Raw genomic sequence first — 20,585 nt, 5'->3', positions numbered from 1 at the left:
TTGGGAAATAGATGTATGAGTGCTGCCAGTATTGATGCAGAGGTTGAAGGGGTGGGGAGTCAGCCTGTCAGTGCTCAGACCATACGCCGCACACTGCATCACATTGGTTTGCATGAGTGTCGTTCCAGAAGGAAGCCTCTTCTAAAGATGATGCACAAGAAAGCCCGCAGTTTACTAAAGACCAGCAGACTAAGGACATGGATTACTGGGCCATATCCTGTGGTCTGATGAGACCTAGATAAACTTATTTGGTTCAGATGGTGTCAAGAGCGTGTGGCAGAAACCAGGTGAGGAGTACAAAGACAAGTGTGTCTTGTCTACAGTCAAGCATGGTGGTGGGAGTGTTATGGTCTGGGGCTGCATGAGTGGTGCCGGCACTGGGGAGCTACAGTTCATTGAGGGAACCATGAACGCCAACATGTACTGTGACAAACTGAAGCAGAGCATTATCCCCTCCCTTTGGAGACTGGGCCGCAGGGCAGTATTCCAACATGATAACAACCGAAAACACACCTCCAAGACAACCACTGCCTTGCTAAAGAAGCTGAATAAAATGTAAAGTTGATGGACTGGCCAAGCATGTCACCAGACCCAAACCCTATTGAGCATCTGTGGGGCATCCTCAAATGGAAGGTGGAGGAGCGCAAGGTCTACCAGTTCCGTGATGTCGTCATGGAGGAATGGAAGAGGACTCCAGTGGCAGCCTATGAAGCTCTGGTGAACTCCATGCCCAAGAGGGTTAAGGCAGTGCTGGAAAATAATGATGGCCACACAAAATATTGACACTTTGGGCCCAATTTGGACATTTTCACTTAGGGGTGTACTCACTTTTGTTGCCAGCGGTTTAGACATTAATGACTGTGTGTTGAGTTATTTTGAGGGAACAGAAAATTTACACTGTTATACAAGCTGTACACTTACTACTTTACATTGTAGCAAAGTGTCATTTCTTCAGTGTTGTCACATGAAAAGATATAATAAAATACCCTATTTATCGGCGTATAACACGCACTTTTTTCCCCTTAAAATCAGGGGAAAGTCGCAGGTGCGTGTTATACGCCGATCCCCTGCGATCCCGAGCTGTCACAATTTTAAAATCGCCGACCGCGATTTGAAAATGGCGCCGCCGGCGCCGAAATACACCGAGCCGGTCCTCGGCTCTTTCCGGCGGCTCTCGTTTACTTTCGGCTCCACTCGTAGTCCCGAGCGGAGCTATCCGAACCTACTCGGCTAGGTTCGGATAGCTCCGCTCGGGACTACGAGTGGAGCCGAAAGTGAACGAGAGCCGCCGGAAAGAGCCGAGGACCGGCTCGGTGTATTTCGGCGCCGGCGGCGCCATTTTCAAATCGCGGTCGGCGATTTTAAAGCTCAGGACAGGGGATCGAAGGCTGCACTGGGAAAGGCTGCACTGGGAAAGGCTGCACTGGGGAAGGCTGCACTGGGGAAGGCTGCACTGGGGAAGGCTGCACTGGGGAAGGCTGCACTGACATGGCTGTACTGACAAGGCTGCACTAACAAGGCTGTACTGAGAAGGCTGCACTGACATGGCTGCACTAACAAGGCTGCACTGGGGAAGGCTGCACTGACATGGCTGCACTGAGAAGGCTGCAATGATGGGCATTTAAATGTAAGTTTTTTTTCCTTCAACTTCCCTCCTAAAAGTTTTTTTTTCCTTAAAATTCCCTCCTAAATTGGGGTGCGTGTTATACGCCGGTGCGTGTTATACGCCGATAAATACGGTATTTACAAAAATGTGAGGGGTGTACTCACTTTTGTGAGATACTGTATATGAAAATGGCACTAAGCATTCAATTTAAATGCTGGATGTATAGCTGCCCAGTACTTACACATTCTTCACATACAAATGCTTACAGAAAAGTACATATGCAAATCATAAATCATTAGAACACTTACAAAGTTGGGAATTTGTACAGTCAGGATAAAGGCTGCAATTTCACTCAGCAATCTCTTTTGTATTTCGATGGCCTTGTTTTGAGACTCTGGAAACCGAACCACTAAGCAAAAGGAAAATGTGTTATTCTACCAAAAGCCTACTGTCTGCATTGGATATTCACAACTGGCAATCACTGCCGTATTTTCTATACATGTTTTTTGTAGCTGTTTTACATATTATTACATGACTGATTACAAGTCAAAAGGTTTACACTGCCATAAATACTTACCTGGTGAGTACACATCTGGATTAAACTGTATATCAAAAATATACTCGGACACAGAGCCAATCTGTCGACACGCTTCCCTTACAATGTCTGCTCCCTTGAGTTCATCTAAAGGAAAGAAACAATTTAAATAACATTTTAGAGCAATTTAAATCTTAGCTTGTCAGAAAATAAAACAGATGTATGTTAATCTGTAGAATACACCATCGCTAAGTGAGCCCCCAGCCAAACTTTCTGTTTGGCTATGGATAGAGGGTGGAAAGAAAACCTCAATTAAGTTTTGACTGTTATTTACCCATTGGCGAGTTCTCTGTTCAGATCCTGTCCCAGGCACCATCATCAATGGAACAGGAGTTGAGGAGTAATTTCTCTAACAGGGGCACAGAAAGCATTGAAAAGCCTCTTTTAATAAAAGGTATGAACATTTTTTAACTCAATCAGTTTTATATTGTTGTTTGCTACTTGGTGGGGATCCACACAAGTGTAACAAGAGGCTCCATAATCTTCCCACTTTACTCAATACTTAAAGTGTAGATTCACCTTTTAGGAAAAAATGAAAAGGTGAACTAACACCCTATACCAGCTGTCATTAAATGGCAGGCCTGCGGTCTGAATATGGTCCGAGTGACGCTCCTGTCCGGACCGTCAGTGTGTTGCCGCATTTCGGCAGTCATTTACTGGAACAGTGACGTTGTGTGTGCGCCTCGCCCATGGTTCCTGGGACACCGTCACATATCGTGTTCATCCTGCCCCTCGTTGCTGGGACACGGTCCTGTGCCCCTCCCCCTGCCGCTAACCGTGGCTCTCACTCCTGGCTCTTACTCCTGGCCGGGCCGTGAATTGGGGCGTGATATCATGTGCGCGCCCTGTCTCTCTGCTACTCGCGGCTCCCAGCTTGCCTTTCACTCACTGATGGCCATATTTTGTTAAGGGGCACACTAATGGCCCTATTTTGTTAAGGGGCACGCTGATGGGCAAATTTTGTTGTGCCAGTCAGAGCTCCCCTTAACATAAATTGTGCCCATCAGAGTTCCCCTTAACATAAATTGTGCCCATCAGAGTGCCCCTTAACATAAAATGTGCCCATCAGAGTGCCTCTTATTTTATGTTAAGGGGCACTCTGATGAGCACATTTTATGTTAGGGGGCACATTGATGGCCATATTTTGTTAAGGGGCACTCTGATGAGCACATTTTATGTTAAGGGGCACTTTAATGGGCAAACCAAATCAGCATGACCCTTAACATAAATGTACCCATCACAGAGCACTTTAACAAAATACAGCCATCAGAGTGCCTTTTAACATAAAATAGGGGCATGCTGATGGGCACATTTTATGTTAGGGGGGGGCACACTGATGGGCACATATGTCAGTGGGAGCATGCTGATGGGCACATATTATGTTAAGGGGCACTCTGATAGGGACACCTGATGTGATGGGGACACCTGATGTAAGGGGGCACTGTGATGGGAACCCCCTATGTAAGGTGGCACTCTGATGGAAACACATGATGGAATTTAAAATCCTTAAACTGATGCACTGGCTGTGCGGGCAATGACAGCTAATCACCCACAAAGGTAAGTGCAGTGACAACCAGGAGGTGGGGAAGGTGTAGGGAGTTAATTCGCCTTTTTTAGTAAGCCCAGTTTTGTATGCAACAAACATACCAGCACAGAGCTATAACTAAATGGGCCCTTCCAAAGTGAAACTGTGTTACTGGTTACATTACAATTTTCATTAAGTGGCATTTCAGTTCACCTGTCCTTGATTTGGGTATGATTTATGTTAATATTAGTGACAGTATTGGCTCAGCTGAAACTGTCAGCTGCTACAGGAAGAATCAGCCAGGGGCCCCATCAGAAGCATGCTTTGGGGCCCCATGATTCATAGTTATGTATCTGGTCATGTGTCCACAAACTTTCGGACATATAGTATACTGAGAGCTATTTTATCTCAGCTGAATATGACTGGTTTAGTAAACCTGATGACACACACATTTTTTAAGATGCATGTATATGTCTTTTATCTTGTCATAGCAATCACTGCATGCAAACAGAGTGACTATAATGACTATGACATGTCAGATTTTAAATTATGAGTGAATTACCTTTTATTGATCCATTTTCATCCTTATCAGGCTGAAGTAATTCCCCTTTTTGTGACAGCTCCATTACAATCTTCATAAACTGTGCATACCTGTAAGCAGTAAATGAGAGAGAAAAGCAGTGTAGAGAGAGGCAGAAGTGGTGCCCGTACAAGACAGTGATGCCTTCCAATGTCTGATTCATGTTTCAAACAGTCTAAAACTCTTCTGTCACTAGTTTGTTCCAAAGTGATCCCAGTGACACGTTCAGTGTCTTACAAGTCATAGACATTTGACAATTCGCAATCTCTGTTGCATTTCATAATGCATATAGTACATAGCTAATGCACCTGGTTCAGTATGACTGTTTATCATCTTCCTGTCCAGCCCCAGCATCCTTTTAATAAGGTCTGTACGCCCCAAGGGGGGTATGAAGGATCGGTAATTGTGTGACCACTGTGACTGGTTCTCACAGTGGTCACATGATCGGGAGCTGGTCCTACCAGCTCCAGATCATTAGTGGGGACTGAGAGCTGTCAAAAGCCAGCCATACATGGATCAAAATTTAGCTGATTCAGTAGGGACTGGCCGAATTTCCATCCATGTATGGGTACTTTGTACAGAAGTCCATCTACCGATCGGCTTCAGTACAACCTCCGTGTCAAGTTTGCTCTGTTTGATCAGCCCCGTGGGGTATAGCCAGCAGCGCTGATCAGTGTATTCTGTCAGAATACAAAGGCTCAGTGAGAGAACTCCCCCCATCCACATCAAGTTTGTGGATGGAGGAATTGAGTAATAATTGAGTCGGTATAAACTTTAACACTCTCAGGGGTGGTTAGAGCAGCCATCTTTGACGGCTGAAAGTGCACTTTACATTCTGAGGGGTCAACATGCACTTCATTGGTCACTGATTTTCAACAGGCACTCGGGGCTCGTTCGCACCAGAGTGTGGTGTTAGAAATCTGTGCTCTGTGCGTGCTTCCAACAAAGCTTTGAAAGCACACTAGGTGTGCAATCTGCTGCAGGTGTCAATGTTTTACTAAAGACACCCCAAACGCAGGCCGCAAATGCAGTGCATTTGCCTGCACCAGATCGAATGGTACCACAGTACCATGTGATCTGGTGCAGTGCGTTTTTGAAAAGTAGTGCATTTACTACTGTTGGTGTGATCCAGTGAGATTTCAGCCCATTCAAATCAATGGGCTGAAAATTGCACAGCACTGAATCGCACAGGAAAGCGAACTGCATTACTGTGCAATTCAGGTGTGAACTAGCCCTCAATGCATGTCTGTGGGAAAAAAAGTTCTCCTTTTTCATTTTTTTCCAGTATACAAAGCATAGCCTATATCCTTTATTAGAAGTGTTATGCCCTGTACACACGATCGGATTTTCCGACAACAAATGTTGGATGTGAGCTTGTTGGCGGAAAGTCCGACAGTGTGTATGCTCCTTCGAACATTTGTTATCGGACTTTCCGCCAACAAATGTTGGCTAGAAGGTTCTCAAATTTTCCGCCAACAAAACTTTGATGTCGAACTTTCCGATTGTGTGTACACAAGTCCGATGCACAAAAGTTCACGCATGCTCAGAAGCAGAAGCAGTCAGTCTTGTAAACTAGCGTTTGTAATGGAGAATTAACATTCGTGACGTGGCAAATTATGAAATCTCCAAATGCAGCGCATATTCTCTACTTCTTTAATGGGATAGTAATGAAGCTGCTTTGCTGGTGATACGGATGGAGTTAATGCAAACTAAATTTCAAAGGCTTTTTTTTTTCAAGTGATATAATCAATAATAATAATAATAATAGTGCTAAATGAAAAACGCAAAAAGAAAAGCGCGAATCAACACTCACAAAACTTCTACTAACACAGAATTAGCAAAAGGAGCCCAAAGGGTGGCGCTAAAGAGCTGAAAAACCACGTAGTACGTCTTGTACGTAACCACGTTCGTAATTGTTGGCCAACATTTGTGTGACCTTGTGTATGCAAGACAAGTTGGAAAAAGAAGGGGGGGGGGGGGAACTTATGTGCAAACCACAGAGGAAAAAAGGATAAATAAATAAAGCCTAACACAGTAGCTGCCAACATAAGGGTGTTCTCACACTAAACAATGAAAATAGCAATAAAAGGTAATGTGGCTCTTACTGACCAACCAACTAATTATGGCGCTTCATGAAATATAAAAACTAAATAATCAATAAAATAACTGGAAGTTCCACAGGGATAAATCCAAATAATTAATGCATCCTTGAATTAAATCTCTCAACAAAATTGTATAGCCAAAGACTAGCAAACCAATGCTATCACAATAAATGAGATAATCCGGCCTTCAAGCAATAATGTCCCAAAAGGACGGTAGAAAACTAGCCTGGATAAAATCCAATTCTATGTTGGGTCCAGACCATAGCAGTAAACTAAGCAGGGTCCAGACCATAGCAGTTACTAAGAATAACTCCTAAAAACTAAAATCCATGTGCAAAAAAACAGTCTGCACAAAATAAACAATATTAAGAAAAAACAATCATAAATAATTTGTGCAAAAGCAAAACAGTGCAAATAACGCAACCTGTGCAAGTGTACCAAAAAAAGGACTGCAACAACAGGATTCCTAAAGAATAAAGTCCAAGTGCAAATACGCAATCTGTGCAAAGATGCAATAATGAGTAAATTTGTGCAAAAACAGTGGAAATATGCAATCTGTGCTGGTGTAACAAAAAAATAACTACAACAATATGTGCAAAAAACTTGTGAAAAAGCAAAAAGAATAAATGTATACTTGCAGTATTAAGTGGTGTCAAAAACAATCCAACAAGTGCTCAAGCTGGCACTGCACACTCTATCCAGGATTGGACCGTCTACTGATAAACCCCCCCCCCCCGGCTCCTGTGTCAGATTATAGTATCTGCCTGGTTGGGGGCTCTGCTGTTTGGCCATATATTGTACCTTTCATTTTTGGTCTTAATCATTTGGGAGTGATTCCCTCATGCCATAAACACTCTTCTCCCATCCATACTTGCTAGCTACTTTTGAATATGATTATCTATATCTAAATTACACTCTGACAGACAGGACTACTCGACTTCAGCAGCTGCCCTGCATTTTGCTTTTAAATGCATTTTCCATTTCTATAATATATATCACGCTAATGCTTCTGAAAAAGCGCATGGCGCGTAACATGTAGAGCAAGATCAAGTTTACATCACACCACTGCAATATAACTGCACTCTGGGATTCACTGTTACTATGTAAAATTCTTTCTTCCAATATTCCATGCAGTTGCATTAAGGTTATATATACTGTATTTATTGGCGTATAACACTCACTTTTTCACCATGAAAATTGGGTGCAAATAGTGCGTGCGTGTTATACGCCAATACTTCAGTTTTAGCTGCCTTGGAGGGGACAGGGAGGGGGGGCAGGACGAGCACCATCATATTACATACAGTGAGAATCTCCTGTTTACTTGGCGGCCTCTGTAATAGGAAGTCCTGTCTCCTGGGCCACCATTGGACCACTGTTCTGTCTATCATAGGAGATTCTCACTGTATGTAATCTGACGGCGCTTGTCCTGTCCCTCTCCCTGTCCCCTCTGGGCTGCAGATAGGCATCGATCAGGCTGCACTGATGGCAATGGTGAGGCTGCTGCATTGATGGCAATGGTGAGGCTGCATTGATGTGGACTGATGAGGCTGCATTGATGGCACTTGTGAGGCTGCAGATGGGCATTGATCAGGCTGCATTGATGGCAATGGTGAGGCTGCAGATGGGCACTGACCCTTATTTTACTTCAAAGTTCCTTATTTAAAATTTAAGTTTTTTACCTGAAACTTCCCTCTTAAAATGAATGTGCGTGTTATACGCCTGTGCGTGTTATACGCCGATAAATACGGTAGTTGCAATAATTTTTAACCACTGGTTGGTCTATCAATGTGGATTTTAATATGTTGTTTCTCTGTTTTTCTACAATAACATTATTTTTGTATATTATGCTTTGTGGTGCCTAAAAAGTCCAAGCTCTTTATATCCAATTTTTTTCCTCAATCTAAATGGGACGTGGCACCTTTTACCTTACGTAGTATCGACAGTACCACTCTGTGATGATACATAATTTGTCTAACAAGTGGGAAGGGGAAAATTCCAGAACAGAGCCACAAAACGCAAAAAAAAAATTCTGGTTCTTGTTTCACTTTACAGACTTGTAAAGTCCACCTCCAGGCAAATCTGAAGAAGATAAAAGCCTCAGGACTCGTTGTATTGTGTGACCATGGATTAAAATAAAAGACACTTTTAGGCAGTTTTTTTTTTAACCCATTGACTCTTTAGATGTGGGCGCTGCGGTCCTAGAGATCAGCTTTAACATCACAGCACAAATATGCCAACCAGCTTCAAAATGGGTATTTCCCTTCTTACGTTAAATATTTTTTTTATAAATCTACACTGGCTGTATGACTTACTTGTGTTGTACAAAGACTTCCAAAAGTTCTTGGCGCAGACTACAGAGACGGTGCCGATAAAGTTTTGGAAATCCAAAGTTACGACATTCTTGTAATATATATTCTTCCTGCAGTGGAAGGAAGTTCACATCCGGAGGGAATGTTCGGAGGAGGTCCAAAATGTAGTGACGGCCATCATTACCCACAATCCCTTTGCATTCCACAGAGGAACACAGAAGCAATTCTTCATTCTTCTCGTTCAGAACAGTATGCCTCAATATCCTCAGTGGTTTGCAGGCCTTATGGAGTAAAGACAGATATTTTGCACTTGTCGACACAGTTTTACCAAAGTCAATGGATCCATAAAGGACACCTTGGTCTTCTTTACGGTCTAAAATTCCAGGTATGATTGACTGAGCGGTTACTCTGTATCCTCGGTAATCAAGAACCACAGTACCCAAGGCATAAAGTTCTTCAATGTCCAGGTCACTGTAGGCCTGTACACCTTTCAAGTCATGGCTGGCAGCAACATGGGCTGCATGATCTCCACCAAGATCCTTATAGTGATCCCTTACATCAAACCCAAAGCTAAAGAAGATGTTGTTCCAAATAAACATCTGCATTTTTGTCTCTTCCCCAGGGTTAATGGCCATAACATTTCCATCGATGACTGCCATTGCTCCCCGAGTGGAGGCTCCAACAAAATCAGAGTTGATCTGTAATATAATAAAAAAAAAAGGGTCTTATAATTTTTGAATGCAGTACACCAAGTGTCAAACCCAACAATGAAGCATCTCATTGTATACTTCTACCAAATGGCTGAGAGCACAATTCTAGCCCACACTGGATTATTGTTTTTGCTGCACACTGTGTGCTTCTCATGGTGTGCATTAAAAGCTGAAGCACATCAGATAGAGTCCACCTCATTTCTTGGCTGGAGGACATCCAGTATCATCTAGCATTTTTTTCCCTGTCCCTGGCCCACCATTTCTATTTATTGGACTTGTTTTTTTCAATTATGGAGGCTCAGCATCATATGTCAGCACTACTTGGGCAGGCTGCATACAAATGCAGCCTGTCTAGGTAGTCCAAATCCTCCATACTGACATGAATCCATCAAGGCATTTTGGTATTTGAATAACACCTTTCAAGAGCCAGCCCACTGCTTGCATTAGAGAATAGATGCATATTGGGGCAGGATGCTATATACAGTTGGCCCATTCCACTAGTCATGCTCTGCCTACATTGTATAGAGAAGCACAAAGACCTAGTGATGTCATCACTTGAAAACAAGGTATGTAGTGAAATTGAAAAAAAGGTTTTAATTTATTCTGTACAAATGTCCTTAGCATGTTGATTTGGGGCTTTAAGTGGATTTTAACCTCCTTTCCTGTTCTGTCTCACATTCTTTCCCTGCACAGAAACTATGGGAATGTCTTGACTCCCAGGTGGGGACAGAGGTTCTAACTCTTTGCCCCTCCACTGACAGAAATAGTTTTTACTGTTGTCTGTGTTTTATGGCAATACTAGGTGTACTTTTTCAGATGCTGCAAGTCGGAGGGTTCAAAATATTTTTTTTTAAATTACTTTCTAAATCAAAATCACAACCAATCAATCTAGTCTGAAAGGGTTTTTATAATAATCCATGTCCACACTTGTACCCACTCTGGTGCGAAGGCCTGTGACTGTTTTATTGTGTAGAAATCTGTATCCTGGTAGAATTGTGTAATGAGAAAATTGTAACGAGTATGCAAGCCAAAACTTTTCTATTAATTTTGGATAGCATGCTTAAAGGGGCTCAGAGCACCACCTGCTGCCTGCAAATGTAAAGGTGGTGAGGGGCTGAAACTTCTATTATGTTTTTACTGCCATCTGTGTCCCTGCTAGGGAAATATACCATCTCTATTTGTTATAGTGACCACTGTCAGCAGGAAAGAAAGTGACAGTCCAAAATTTAGAGTGGTCATCAAAACAGGAATACAGGAGAAGTGTTCTGATGAGAGCACTTGTTCCAGGGACATTTAGATTTATCTCACTTTACTTTTTGTCTACAGGACAGGAAGTGAAGAAAAATCTCTTGAATAGGGGCACAGATGCAAAAGAAGATGTACTGACTAGGGTTTCAATGGCTGGTTCATATCAGAATAGTGTAAGAAAGGCGCTTTCCATGCGTGTTTCACACACTGCCTTAAGATCTGCTGCGGATGCCAATATAATGTTAACGGTACCCCAAACGCAGATCGCAAACACAGTGCATTTGCTGGCACCAAATTGTATGGCATCACATTTGATTTGGTTCAGCATGTTATTTAAAAATAGTGTACTACTGTCTCCACATTCCAATGCAATATCAGCCTATTCAGATAATGGGTTGCAAAATCACATTGCACGGGAACATGCAGGAATCACAATGGTGTGCCTCAGCTCTTAAATGAGAAATGTGGACTTGTAAAAAAACAAACACACTGTATGTACTCACCTCCATGCTGCAGCATAGGTCTGATGCTGCAGCTGTTCCCTGCTGGCTCTAAGCCCGAGAATTGAATGATCACATGACCGCTATACTCTCAGTTCTCGGTCTTCCCGATGCAGAGAACAGTAATGCCGCGTACGCAGGATCTGAATTTCGACCCGCAAAAGACCGATGAAAGTTTTTAGTCGGAAAATGCAAAAATGTGGAAAATGTGTATGCTCCATCGGTTTTTTGCTGGTGGAATTCCAGCCAGCAAAAGATTGAGAGCATGCTCTCAATTTTTCAGTCGGGAAAAGTTCCTATCCGAAAATGCGATCGTCTGTGGCAATTCCGACGCGCAAAATCCCTACGCATGCTCGGAAACAATTCAACGCATGCTCGGAAGCATTGAACTTAATTTTCTCGGCTCGTCGTAGTGTTGTACGTCACCACATTCTTGACGGTCGTAATTTCAGCAAACTTTTGCGTCACCATGTGTATGCAAGGCAAACTTGAGCGGAAACCAGTCGGCAAAGCAGTCATATCTTTTTCCGATGAGAAATCCGCTCGTGTGTACGCGGCATAACAGTCAGTCACTGCACTCTGCCCCTCTAGAGCTCACTAGAGCATCAGGCTAGGAAGGGGGTGGGAGACGCTGGCTTTGGCTCTCAGCGGCACAATGAGAGGCTGAGACAGTTGCCAATTAGGCATCTGGGTGGATACTGCCAATATGGCCGGGATCCTTCCAAAGCCTGAAGCTGCTCTGTGATGATCTGACTCTTTAAAGCTGTAGCCTTGTGACCTAGAAGGGAAGTATAACCAAAAAAGCTTTAGCATCTCTTAACTACTCCCTACTCTATTCAATAATAAATAATATTGCTTTAGAATGATATACTTTAGGACAATAAATGTTTATAATAGCTACAGAAGATCTTTTTTATCAGTAATATCTATGTTTTCTTTTGAAAGCATCTGTGTTTTTGATGTTTGGGCTCTACAGCAGCCAAAGGAATCCTACTCACATCAGAAGTGTGGACAGCGTTTCACGCATTCCATAGATTGTCTTCATATGAATGGAATTCAGCTCCTGAACACACAAGTGCTCTTTTACACAAATAACACAATGCCCACCATGTACTTAACTTAGAAACTGAACTTTAAAACTTAATACCCTGCACATGTATGGAATGTACAGCACAAAAGGGTATTCTCCAGAGCAGCTGGATTAAGACTGCATTCCCCCCAGATCTGGACAGAGTTCCCAAAATAGAGCCCTTGTACACCAATGCACTTGTTCACATTCAAGAAAGACTCCCCAAATCAATACAGAATTCTGACAGCACATAAAACATATACAGTACTCATAAAATAGGTCCAGTAAAAGCTGGTATTAGAGAGTGAACTGGTGTATCAATGTAGAACTAAAGGCAAAACCTTTCTCTTGTTTTTGATAGAGCAAGGTAGGACTATAACCCATCAGATTTTATTTATTTATTTGCCATCTGTGTCCCATTTGGGAGATTCCCCACGCTTCCTGTCCAATAGCCAAAACAGCAAGTGATAGGAAATCCCTCAAAAGTGTCTAAAAAAGAAATAAGAATTGTTTTACTCACCTATAAGATCCTTTTTTTGGAGTACAATACAGAACACAGGTCCATTTATGTCTTGACCATGGGTTATATTCTGCCACCTTCAAGCTGTTAGGACAGCCCATATAGCTCATTCCACTCCCAGCAATTCAAAGGGTTTTTTTAGCAAGCAATAAGAGGAAAAGGCCGTCCTGGCCTGGAAGGAAGGATGGCACGTGTCTTGTACTGTACTCTTAGAAATGGATTTTACTAAGTCAAAATCCTTATATCTTAATTGTACAGTACAAGACACAGGCTCCTTTACGTCTTGACCATGGAACATCTTCAAGTAATACAACTGTGGCCAGTCCTCATAATAACTTGTATTAGGGTACCTGCACACAGTACTGATGTTTGAGCATCAGTATTCCTGGCCAAAATTTCAGGCATTTATTTTGGGTGTATTCTAGCGTACGTACATACATGAGTGTAATACATTTAGATCTGTAAAAATAAATGCCTGTATGCCTGAAAATGCTCAGTATTTTGGCAGCAGTGTGCAAGAGGCCTTAGTGGGTGAACCGGAAAGGATCTTTTAGGTTTTTTGTTTTGTGAAGGGATCCAATACTAGTAGTGACCTTAGGTTCAGCAGGTAGAAATGGTTCTAGATTTAAACAGGAGTGTACCTCTACCACCAAAACCTTAAAGGGGTTGTAAAGGCAGAAGGTTTTTTATCTTAATGCATTCTATGCATTAAGATTAAAAACCTTGTTTGTGTAGCACCCCCCAATTACTTACCTGAGCCCCATCTCTCTCCAGTGATGTCCACGAGTGTCTAAGCTGCCCGGAACACTCCTCCTGATTGGCTGAGACACAGCAGCGGGACTATTGGCTCCCGCGGCTGCAAATCAAAGTCAGTCAGCTAATCAGGGGAGAGAGGGGTGAGGCCAAGTCAGGGTTCCGTGTCTGAATGGATACACGGAGATCTGACTCGGCTCGGGTGCCCCCTATAGAGAGCTGGGTGTATCCATTCAGACATGGAGCCTGACTCGGCTCGGGTGCCCCCTATAAAGAGCTGCGTGTATCCATTCAGACATGGAGCCCAACTTGGCTTGGGTGCCCCCATAGAGAGCTGCTAGCTGAGGGGGCACTCGATAGAAGGGAGGGGCCAGGAGCAGCAAAGAGGGACCTGAGAGGAAGAGGATTCGGGCTGCTCTGTGCAAAACCAACTGCACAGAGGAGGTAAGTATAACATGTTTGTTTTTTGTTTTTTAATGAGCCTTTACAATCATTTTAATGGTTTCTTTCAGCTTGGTAAACTTCCAACCTCCCAGAATCAGGGAATCACCTTCCACTTCCCCATGTTCCTCCCACCTCCTTCTTCAGGAAGCAACGCTGCCAGGATGGATGAGTTGGACATTGACTCAGCAGGGGACAGTGGCTGGCGCTGCTTACATTTTGCGCATTGTGCAGTCTATAGAGACTTTCTACATTGTATCTATCATGTTAGCTGAAAATTCTTCTCTTGTTAAAAAAGGTGGAAAGGTGAAATCCCTCGGAGATAAAGGGAAGCTCAGAGGTGTAAAGAATGAGGTACAAAGTCTCAGCTGCAAAGCTTTGGGAGGAGCACTGAAAAACCTCATCCTGGCCCCTGCATCCCATTTTCTTTCTGTCTGATGTTCACCATGAGGGTAAGGGAATACCCCATGGATTACTCACAACCTCAATCAGTGCACAGACTGTAGGCTGCTGGATATCCCCGTGAAGGCTGATGTGGGGACATGACCCATAAACTTGAGCAGAGTGCCAGCTGTAGTGTGCCTTCTGTAGCAGAGTAATGTTCTCAAGATGGTGCATAGAACCAGGGGGAGGGCTGTATACTTCTTACAGGGATGGGGCTATGCACACAGAGCAGGCCTGAATGTGTCACAGGACTTTCACCAAAATATCCTTACTATGAAAGTGGAGCCTGCTATGCTTATGGCTGTGACAAACCATTTAAAGTGGCGCATGCTGGGCTATGGCTGCGATAAACTCTTTAAAAGTGTTGCAGCATTGTTGCAACACACTGCTCCTGACCTAAGAGGCTCCTGCCTCTCACCCCTATGTGCCCAAGATATAAACCTGGTGTACAGAGATTACCCGCAGACTGAGGGGGTTGTATGACTGGTTGTGAGAGGGTTGTGGTGGGTACCCACAGGGAAAGGGGCAAAGCCATGAAATCACACCGGGGTACAGGCACCTTTACAGGGGACTGATGATTAGGTGGCTCTTTGTTTACAAAGTAAGGAGACCCCCTGCCCTAGACCATCATTAAGTTATTATTAAAAATTGGAAAGAATATGGCACAAACTTCAACTTTGCTTCATAAGCAAGAATACTCTTAACAGAGTGACATAGAAGAAACTTTAGATAAAATGTTTATTTGTAAAATAATAGTTAAATACTAATAATCAAAGTATAATATAAAACAATTTTTTAATGTGTAAATGTACAGTTTTAATCATTTAAAAAATAATTATTCCGAAAGTTTATAAACCATTTTCCTTTGAACATGTTATTTTTTTACCATTTTATTTGATTGATAGGCGAAAAGTCAAAACTTGCTTTAACTACCTTAAAATTGGCCCTCTGTCGCAGCTGCTGGTCTGCTGGGAGCTTCCTAGGGAGTTCTCTGGTTGTCTGCAGCTCTTCATTCCAGTCTCTGGTCTGTGAATTACCAATTATTTTTGTTACTTATCTTATGTGACAGAGCTATCTATGAATAATACGATACAAAGTATACAAGCCTGTTCAGAAGTCAAGATATTTGATATTCATGTTATTTGTCTCTAGAAACTTCTAGTTAGTTAAATCCCGTTCTGCACATTATGCATGTCTTGTGACCTTAAACTATGTAAAAAAAAAAAAAAAAGATACACGAGCAACATTTCCCATAACTGAGCCCCAGTACTGTTCTGCAAAAATTGCCAGAGCTCCTCTTTTTTTAAGCAGCATTTTTGGGTCTCATCCATACAGTATTTGTTGATGTTTGCTTAACACACACTTAGGGGGTTATTTACGAAAGGCAAATCCACTTTGCACTACAAGTGCCACGTGTACTTGAAATTGCACTGAAAGTGCACTTGGAAGTGCAGTCGCTGTAAATCTGAGGGGAAGATCTGAAATGAGGGGAAGCTCTGCTGATTTTATCATCCAATCTTGTGCAGGCTAAAATGCTGTTTTTTATTTTTCTTGCATGTCCCCCTCGGATCTACAGCAACTGCACTTCCAAGTGCACTTTGCACTTGTAGTGCAAAGAGGATTTGCCTTTTGTAAATAACCCCCACAATGTTGTTAAAATGTATGACAGTGCTGGCTTTTTTTCCCCAACTTATATGTAATTCTTAAGCTCTATAGCACAAAGGGGGTTATTTACGAAAGGCAAATCCACTTTGCACTACAAGTGCACTTGGAAGTGCAGTCGCTGTAAATCTGAGGGGTAGATCTGAAATGAGGGGAAGCTCTGCTGATTTTATCATCCAATCATGTGCAAGCTAAAATGCAGTGCACTTGCAGTGCACTTGTAGTGCAAAGTGGATTTGCCTTTCGGAAATAACCCCCATTGTAATGTAGTATACAGCATGTAGGAACACTCAGTGCAAAAATAAGAAAATGTCCTAATTTTTTCAATGCACCCAGTGCGTTGAACTGATTTGGGCAAACTGCCCAAAACTGACGGTGAGTCCTTATTACTGTGCTTTGTATCTTTTTGGCATAGATGAACAATAGATACTTTATATTTTCTTTGGCAATCCATAATACCATCTCTTGCTGCAAAATCACTTTAAAAGAATTGTATACACAACACAGTATACACACATACGGTTCCGTGCAGGCATGTTTCAAAAAAAGGGTCAGGGCCTATTCAAATGAATGAGCTGTTGTTCCTGCATAAATGCAAGCCAAACCACCCGCAAAAGTATGTTATTAGCATTATCTACACAAGCTAAAGAAGTGCTAGTTAAGGGGGTTGTGGGGGGGAGCTAAAGATAGTCTCTTTACCTGCACATAATGTTTTCAAGAATCTTTCTTTTCTTTTTTTTTGCAGTCTTAGCATGTTTCGAATGTATCGCACATTAATACAAATACTGCTTGTACATATGTTTAAGCAAAGAAAATTGAGAAATGGGATATTATCATCACTAATGAAAGGTAAGCAGGTGCACCTAGGAAGAGCATGAAGAAGTAAAGTCCTTAGCAATCTCCTTCTCTTCATCAACACACCAGTAACTGAGAGGTCACCAATAAAGGACACTAAAATCTGACCCTTTTTGAGCCATTCTTATACAACAGTGTCACCTACAGCATATAGGAGAAAGAAGCAACAAGTCTGGGCACCAAATCCAAACAGGCAATAGACATAGGGGTTGATTTACTAAGGGCAAATCTACTCTGCACTACAAGTGCACTACAAGTGCACTTGAAAGTGCACTTGGAAGTGCAGTCGCTGTAAATCTAAGGGGTAGATCTGAAATGAGGGGAAGCTCTGCTGATTTTATAATCTAATCACATACAGGCAAAAATGCTGTTTTTTATTTTCCTTGAATGTCCCCCTCGGATCTACAGTGACTGCACTTCCAAGTGCACTTGTAGTGCAAAGTGTATTTGCCTTTAGTAAATAAACCCCATATTGTCAAGATAGCCAATGCTCTACATTTAAGTCTTATATGGATCTGGTGCCCACACCCCCTGCTTTTGATTCTTTTTTTAATCACATCACTATTGCAATGAAAGGGCAGTATTTCTCAACATGTGGGGTAATTATAATATTATAATATGGCTATTAAGAATCAGGCCACAGAGTACAACCTTAAAGCAGAACTAAAGTCTAATATGAAAAAACTGTGAGCACTATGGAAGAGTTGACTGCAACGTTACATAACAAAGAAGCTACATTTTGAGATACCTGGCTTCCATGGATGGTGTTTACGTGTTCTCCTCAATGTGTTTAAATCTAGCTCCCTTGACGTGATCGGTAGTACTATTCAGAATACAGTATATAGTCCAATTTCTGGCATCCCCAGGTATTTAGGAGTGGTGAGTCCAAGACATTTTCTATGACCTCCTCCCCCCTTTTTTTCCCCTTTTCCCCTCTTATAGGGGTCTCCCTGGTGGACCCATTTTCCACAAGATGCACATCAGAAGAAAAATACTAGATATGGGGGTTATTTACAAAAGGCAAATCCACTTTGCGCTGAAAGTGCACTTGGAAGTGCAGTTGCTCTAAATCTAAGGGGTAGATCTGAAATGAGGGGAAGCTCTGATGATTTTATCATCCAATCATGTGCAAGCTAAAATGCTGTTTTTTATTTTCCTTGCATGTCCCCCTCGGATCTACAGCGACTGCACTTCCAAGTGCACTTTCAGGGCAAAGTGGATTTTCCTTTAGTAAATAACCCCCATGGTGTAACCTTAGATTTTTTTCTTTTCTTTTTTTTTTTGTTGCACAACATACAGCCCTATGTCTTTCTGCAGGGGACACTATTCACATTATTGCCTTTTCACTTTTCTTTCCTTTATTCCCTGAACACTTTAGCGCTCTATCACGCTAATCTGTTTTTCTTCTGTTTTTGTCTTACCAGAAGTGCTAGAAAAATGCATGACCTATAAAACCTATGGAACTTTTCACACCAGTAAGTTGCGAGTCAGTTGTGTTTTTAAAAGTTTTTGGTGCATGTTTGGTGCGGTTAAAATAAAATTAAAAATTAAAAAACGCACCTCCCCATTGAAATGAATGAAAAACGCATCAAAAACACACCCACGGTAGAGTTTTTGGTGCATTTTTGAGTCACGTGCCCTTTTCTCACAGGTGCAAAACCGGAAACACGGCAAAAACAACTGCATATGCGGTTTTATAGCGGTTTTGCAATGAAGCAGTGTGAAAGGAGCCTAAAGGCTGGATGTGTCATGTACTAGTCAGGTTTCCTAGAGATGCCTACAAGATGTTACCTAGAAATACTGATGGAATACTGTTAATCTTTCTATTCGTATCGCTTTTAAGGCTACTTTCTCGGATTGTAAAATGTATTTTTTTATATGGGATGTTTTTGTATCTGTATGTACCTTGTCCAAAATAAAGAATAAAAAAAACTGTTAGCAAGAAGGCCCCCAACCACAAACACAGTATTACATCATTAGTTTTGAATTTATATGTTCCTTTCTTTCATTTGACCTTTCATTTGTATTTGTAAAGAATTATGCATTGTAACAATCCTTAAGAACTTCGATATAATGACAGTTGTTTGGGATGCCACTATCGGCAGAGGGTAACAAGCTTTTGTTTTTAATATTTTATTTTTTAATATCAAATAAACACTTGATTTTAGGATGAAATGTCTGGGGTTTGTTGATCTAGACGTCTGCAGTTTCTTGTATACTTCATAGTTTTGGATCTGACCAATACACCACAATCCATGTATGTATTTCTGACTGTTTTTAACAGTTACTTTGGGATAGGTAACCAAAAAGCACCATGGCAGTATTGTACCAGTATCTTCTCATCTGACAGGCTCTTACCCTACGACTAAGCCCTGTGAAGGGTGAAATGTTTTAGGATGTGGCATCAGGTGGCAGTTTTAGTGTGTGGATTAAGTGGATTAAGATTTAGTGGTGTAAAGCCCCACACACACTATCAGATTTTCTGCTGATTTTTTCCTTCAGATTTAAGGAAAATTTTTTTTTTAATTTTATTTTCTATTTATTTTATTTTATTTAAAAATATAATATGAGGTCAAACCTTAAGAGTTTCGAATTGTATGCAATCAGGCAGGCCCTACATGGTTTTGGTAAATCTGAAGACAAAAATCAGCAGAAAATCTGATAGTGTGTATGGGGCTTTAGAACCAGATGTCTTCAGTGTGTGGTCCATTTTATTGGATTGGAGAGCATAGAGGAGGATGAGCAGACTTGCCCAATGCACAAAGGATATAGGTCACTTGCAAGCAGTGATATAAGCTGTGATTATTGCACAGGCGGGCTCTTTATTGCAGAAGAGCAATGCAACACTTCTTTCGCAATAAAATAAACAAGGAAAAAAACTATATACCATGCTTTTGAGTATATACAAAAACAAAAAAGTGCTTAAAAGCTTCAACAGTACCATGAGATATTCATCACAGTTAAATCAATAATAAAGTATACCTGTTGCGCAAATGTAATATACAAAATCATAAGTGCAAATAAAAAATATACAGTATAACCATATATCACACTGGTGAATTCTACATGGAAAAAAAGTGAGTCTACCATGAGCAATAAAGTCCACATAAAAAAAAAAATCAAATCCACTGTAAATAGGAAGGCTCAAACTCTCCAACATCAGAACTTCCAGAAAGTCCATGTGATGATCACCACCACCATTCCAATCCACATCCACACTGCCACGAATGCTCAAAGGAAAGAAATGTGCTCCACATAATTAAAGTGGTTTTTAATTAGGATTTACACTATGTGGAGCACATTTCTTTCCTTTGAGCATTCATGGCAGTGTGGATGTGGATTGGAAAAATATATTGCTTGATCCCCTTTCCGTTTGGTGGAACTACCAAACCTGAGGCTGGAAGTGGAAGGAGATTCCTTTGCAATAAAATTATACACAGGTGCTTTTTGACTTCTCTGTTTAGAGGGTTACAATCAGCTGGTAATCTTACATCTATCCTTGGAGGTGGTGATCATCACATGGACTTTCTGGAAGCTCTGGTGTTGGATAGTTTGAGCCTTCCTATTTACAGTGTACTTTTGTCACATGGACTTTATTAGTCATAGTGGACTCACTTTTCTTTTCATGTAGAATTCACCAGTGTGATATATGGTTATATATTTTTT

The 20,585-nt window shown here is 41.6% G+C and overlaps 1 protein-coding gene across 1 annotated transcript in view; it reads right to left on the bottom strand.

Moving 5' to 3' along the window:
• Nucleotides 1-20,585, bottom strand: part of LOC141143955 (clustered mitochondria protein homolog) — a 109,333-nt gene that overhangs the window by 56,301 nt on the left and 32,447 nt on the right. Inside the window, exons 9-13 of the mRNA XM_073629365.1 lie at nucleotides 15,336-15,428; nucleotides 8,721-9,415; nucleotides 4,289-4,377; nucleotides 2,184-2,288; nucleotides 1,915-2,015 (exon numbers count right to left, since the gene is read on the bottom strand). Coding sequence (XP_073485466.1) covers nucleotides 1,915-2,015; nucleotides 2,184-2,288; nucleotides 4,289-4,377; nucleotides 8,721-9,415; nucleotides 15,336-15,428 — 1,083 coding nt within the window. The remainder of the gene's footprint in view (nucleotides 1-1,914; nucleotides 2,016-2,183; nucleotides 2,289-4,288; nucleotides 4,378-8,720; nucleotides 9,416-15,335; nucleotides 15,429-20,585) is intronic.

The sequence above is a fragment of the Aquarana catesbeiana genome, linkage group LG01 (assembly GCF_042186555.1).
Source record: "Aquarana catesbeiana isolate 2022-GZ linkage group LG01, ASM4218655v1, whole genome shotgun sequence".
In the NCBI taxonomy this organism is placed as follows: Eukaryota; Metazoa; Chordata; class Amphibia; order Anura; family Ranidae; genus Aquarana; species Aquarana catesbeiana.
The sequence above is the reverse complement of the archived record's forward strand: the minus strand, read 5'-3'. Positions and strand labels throughout refer to the sequence as shown.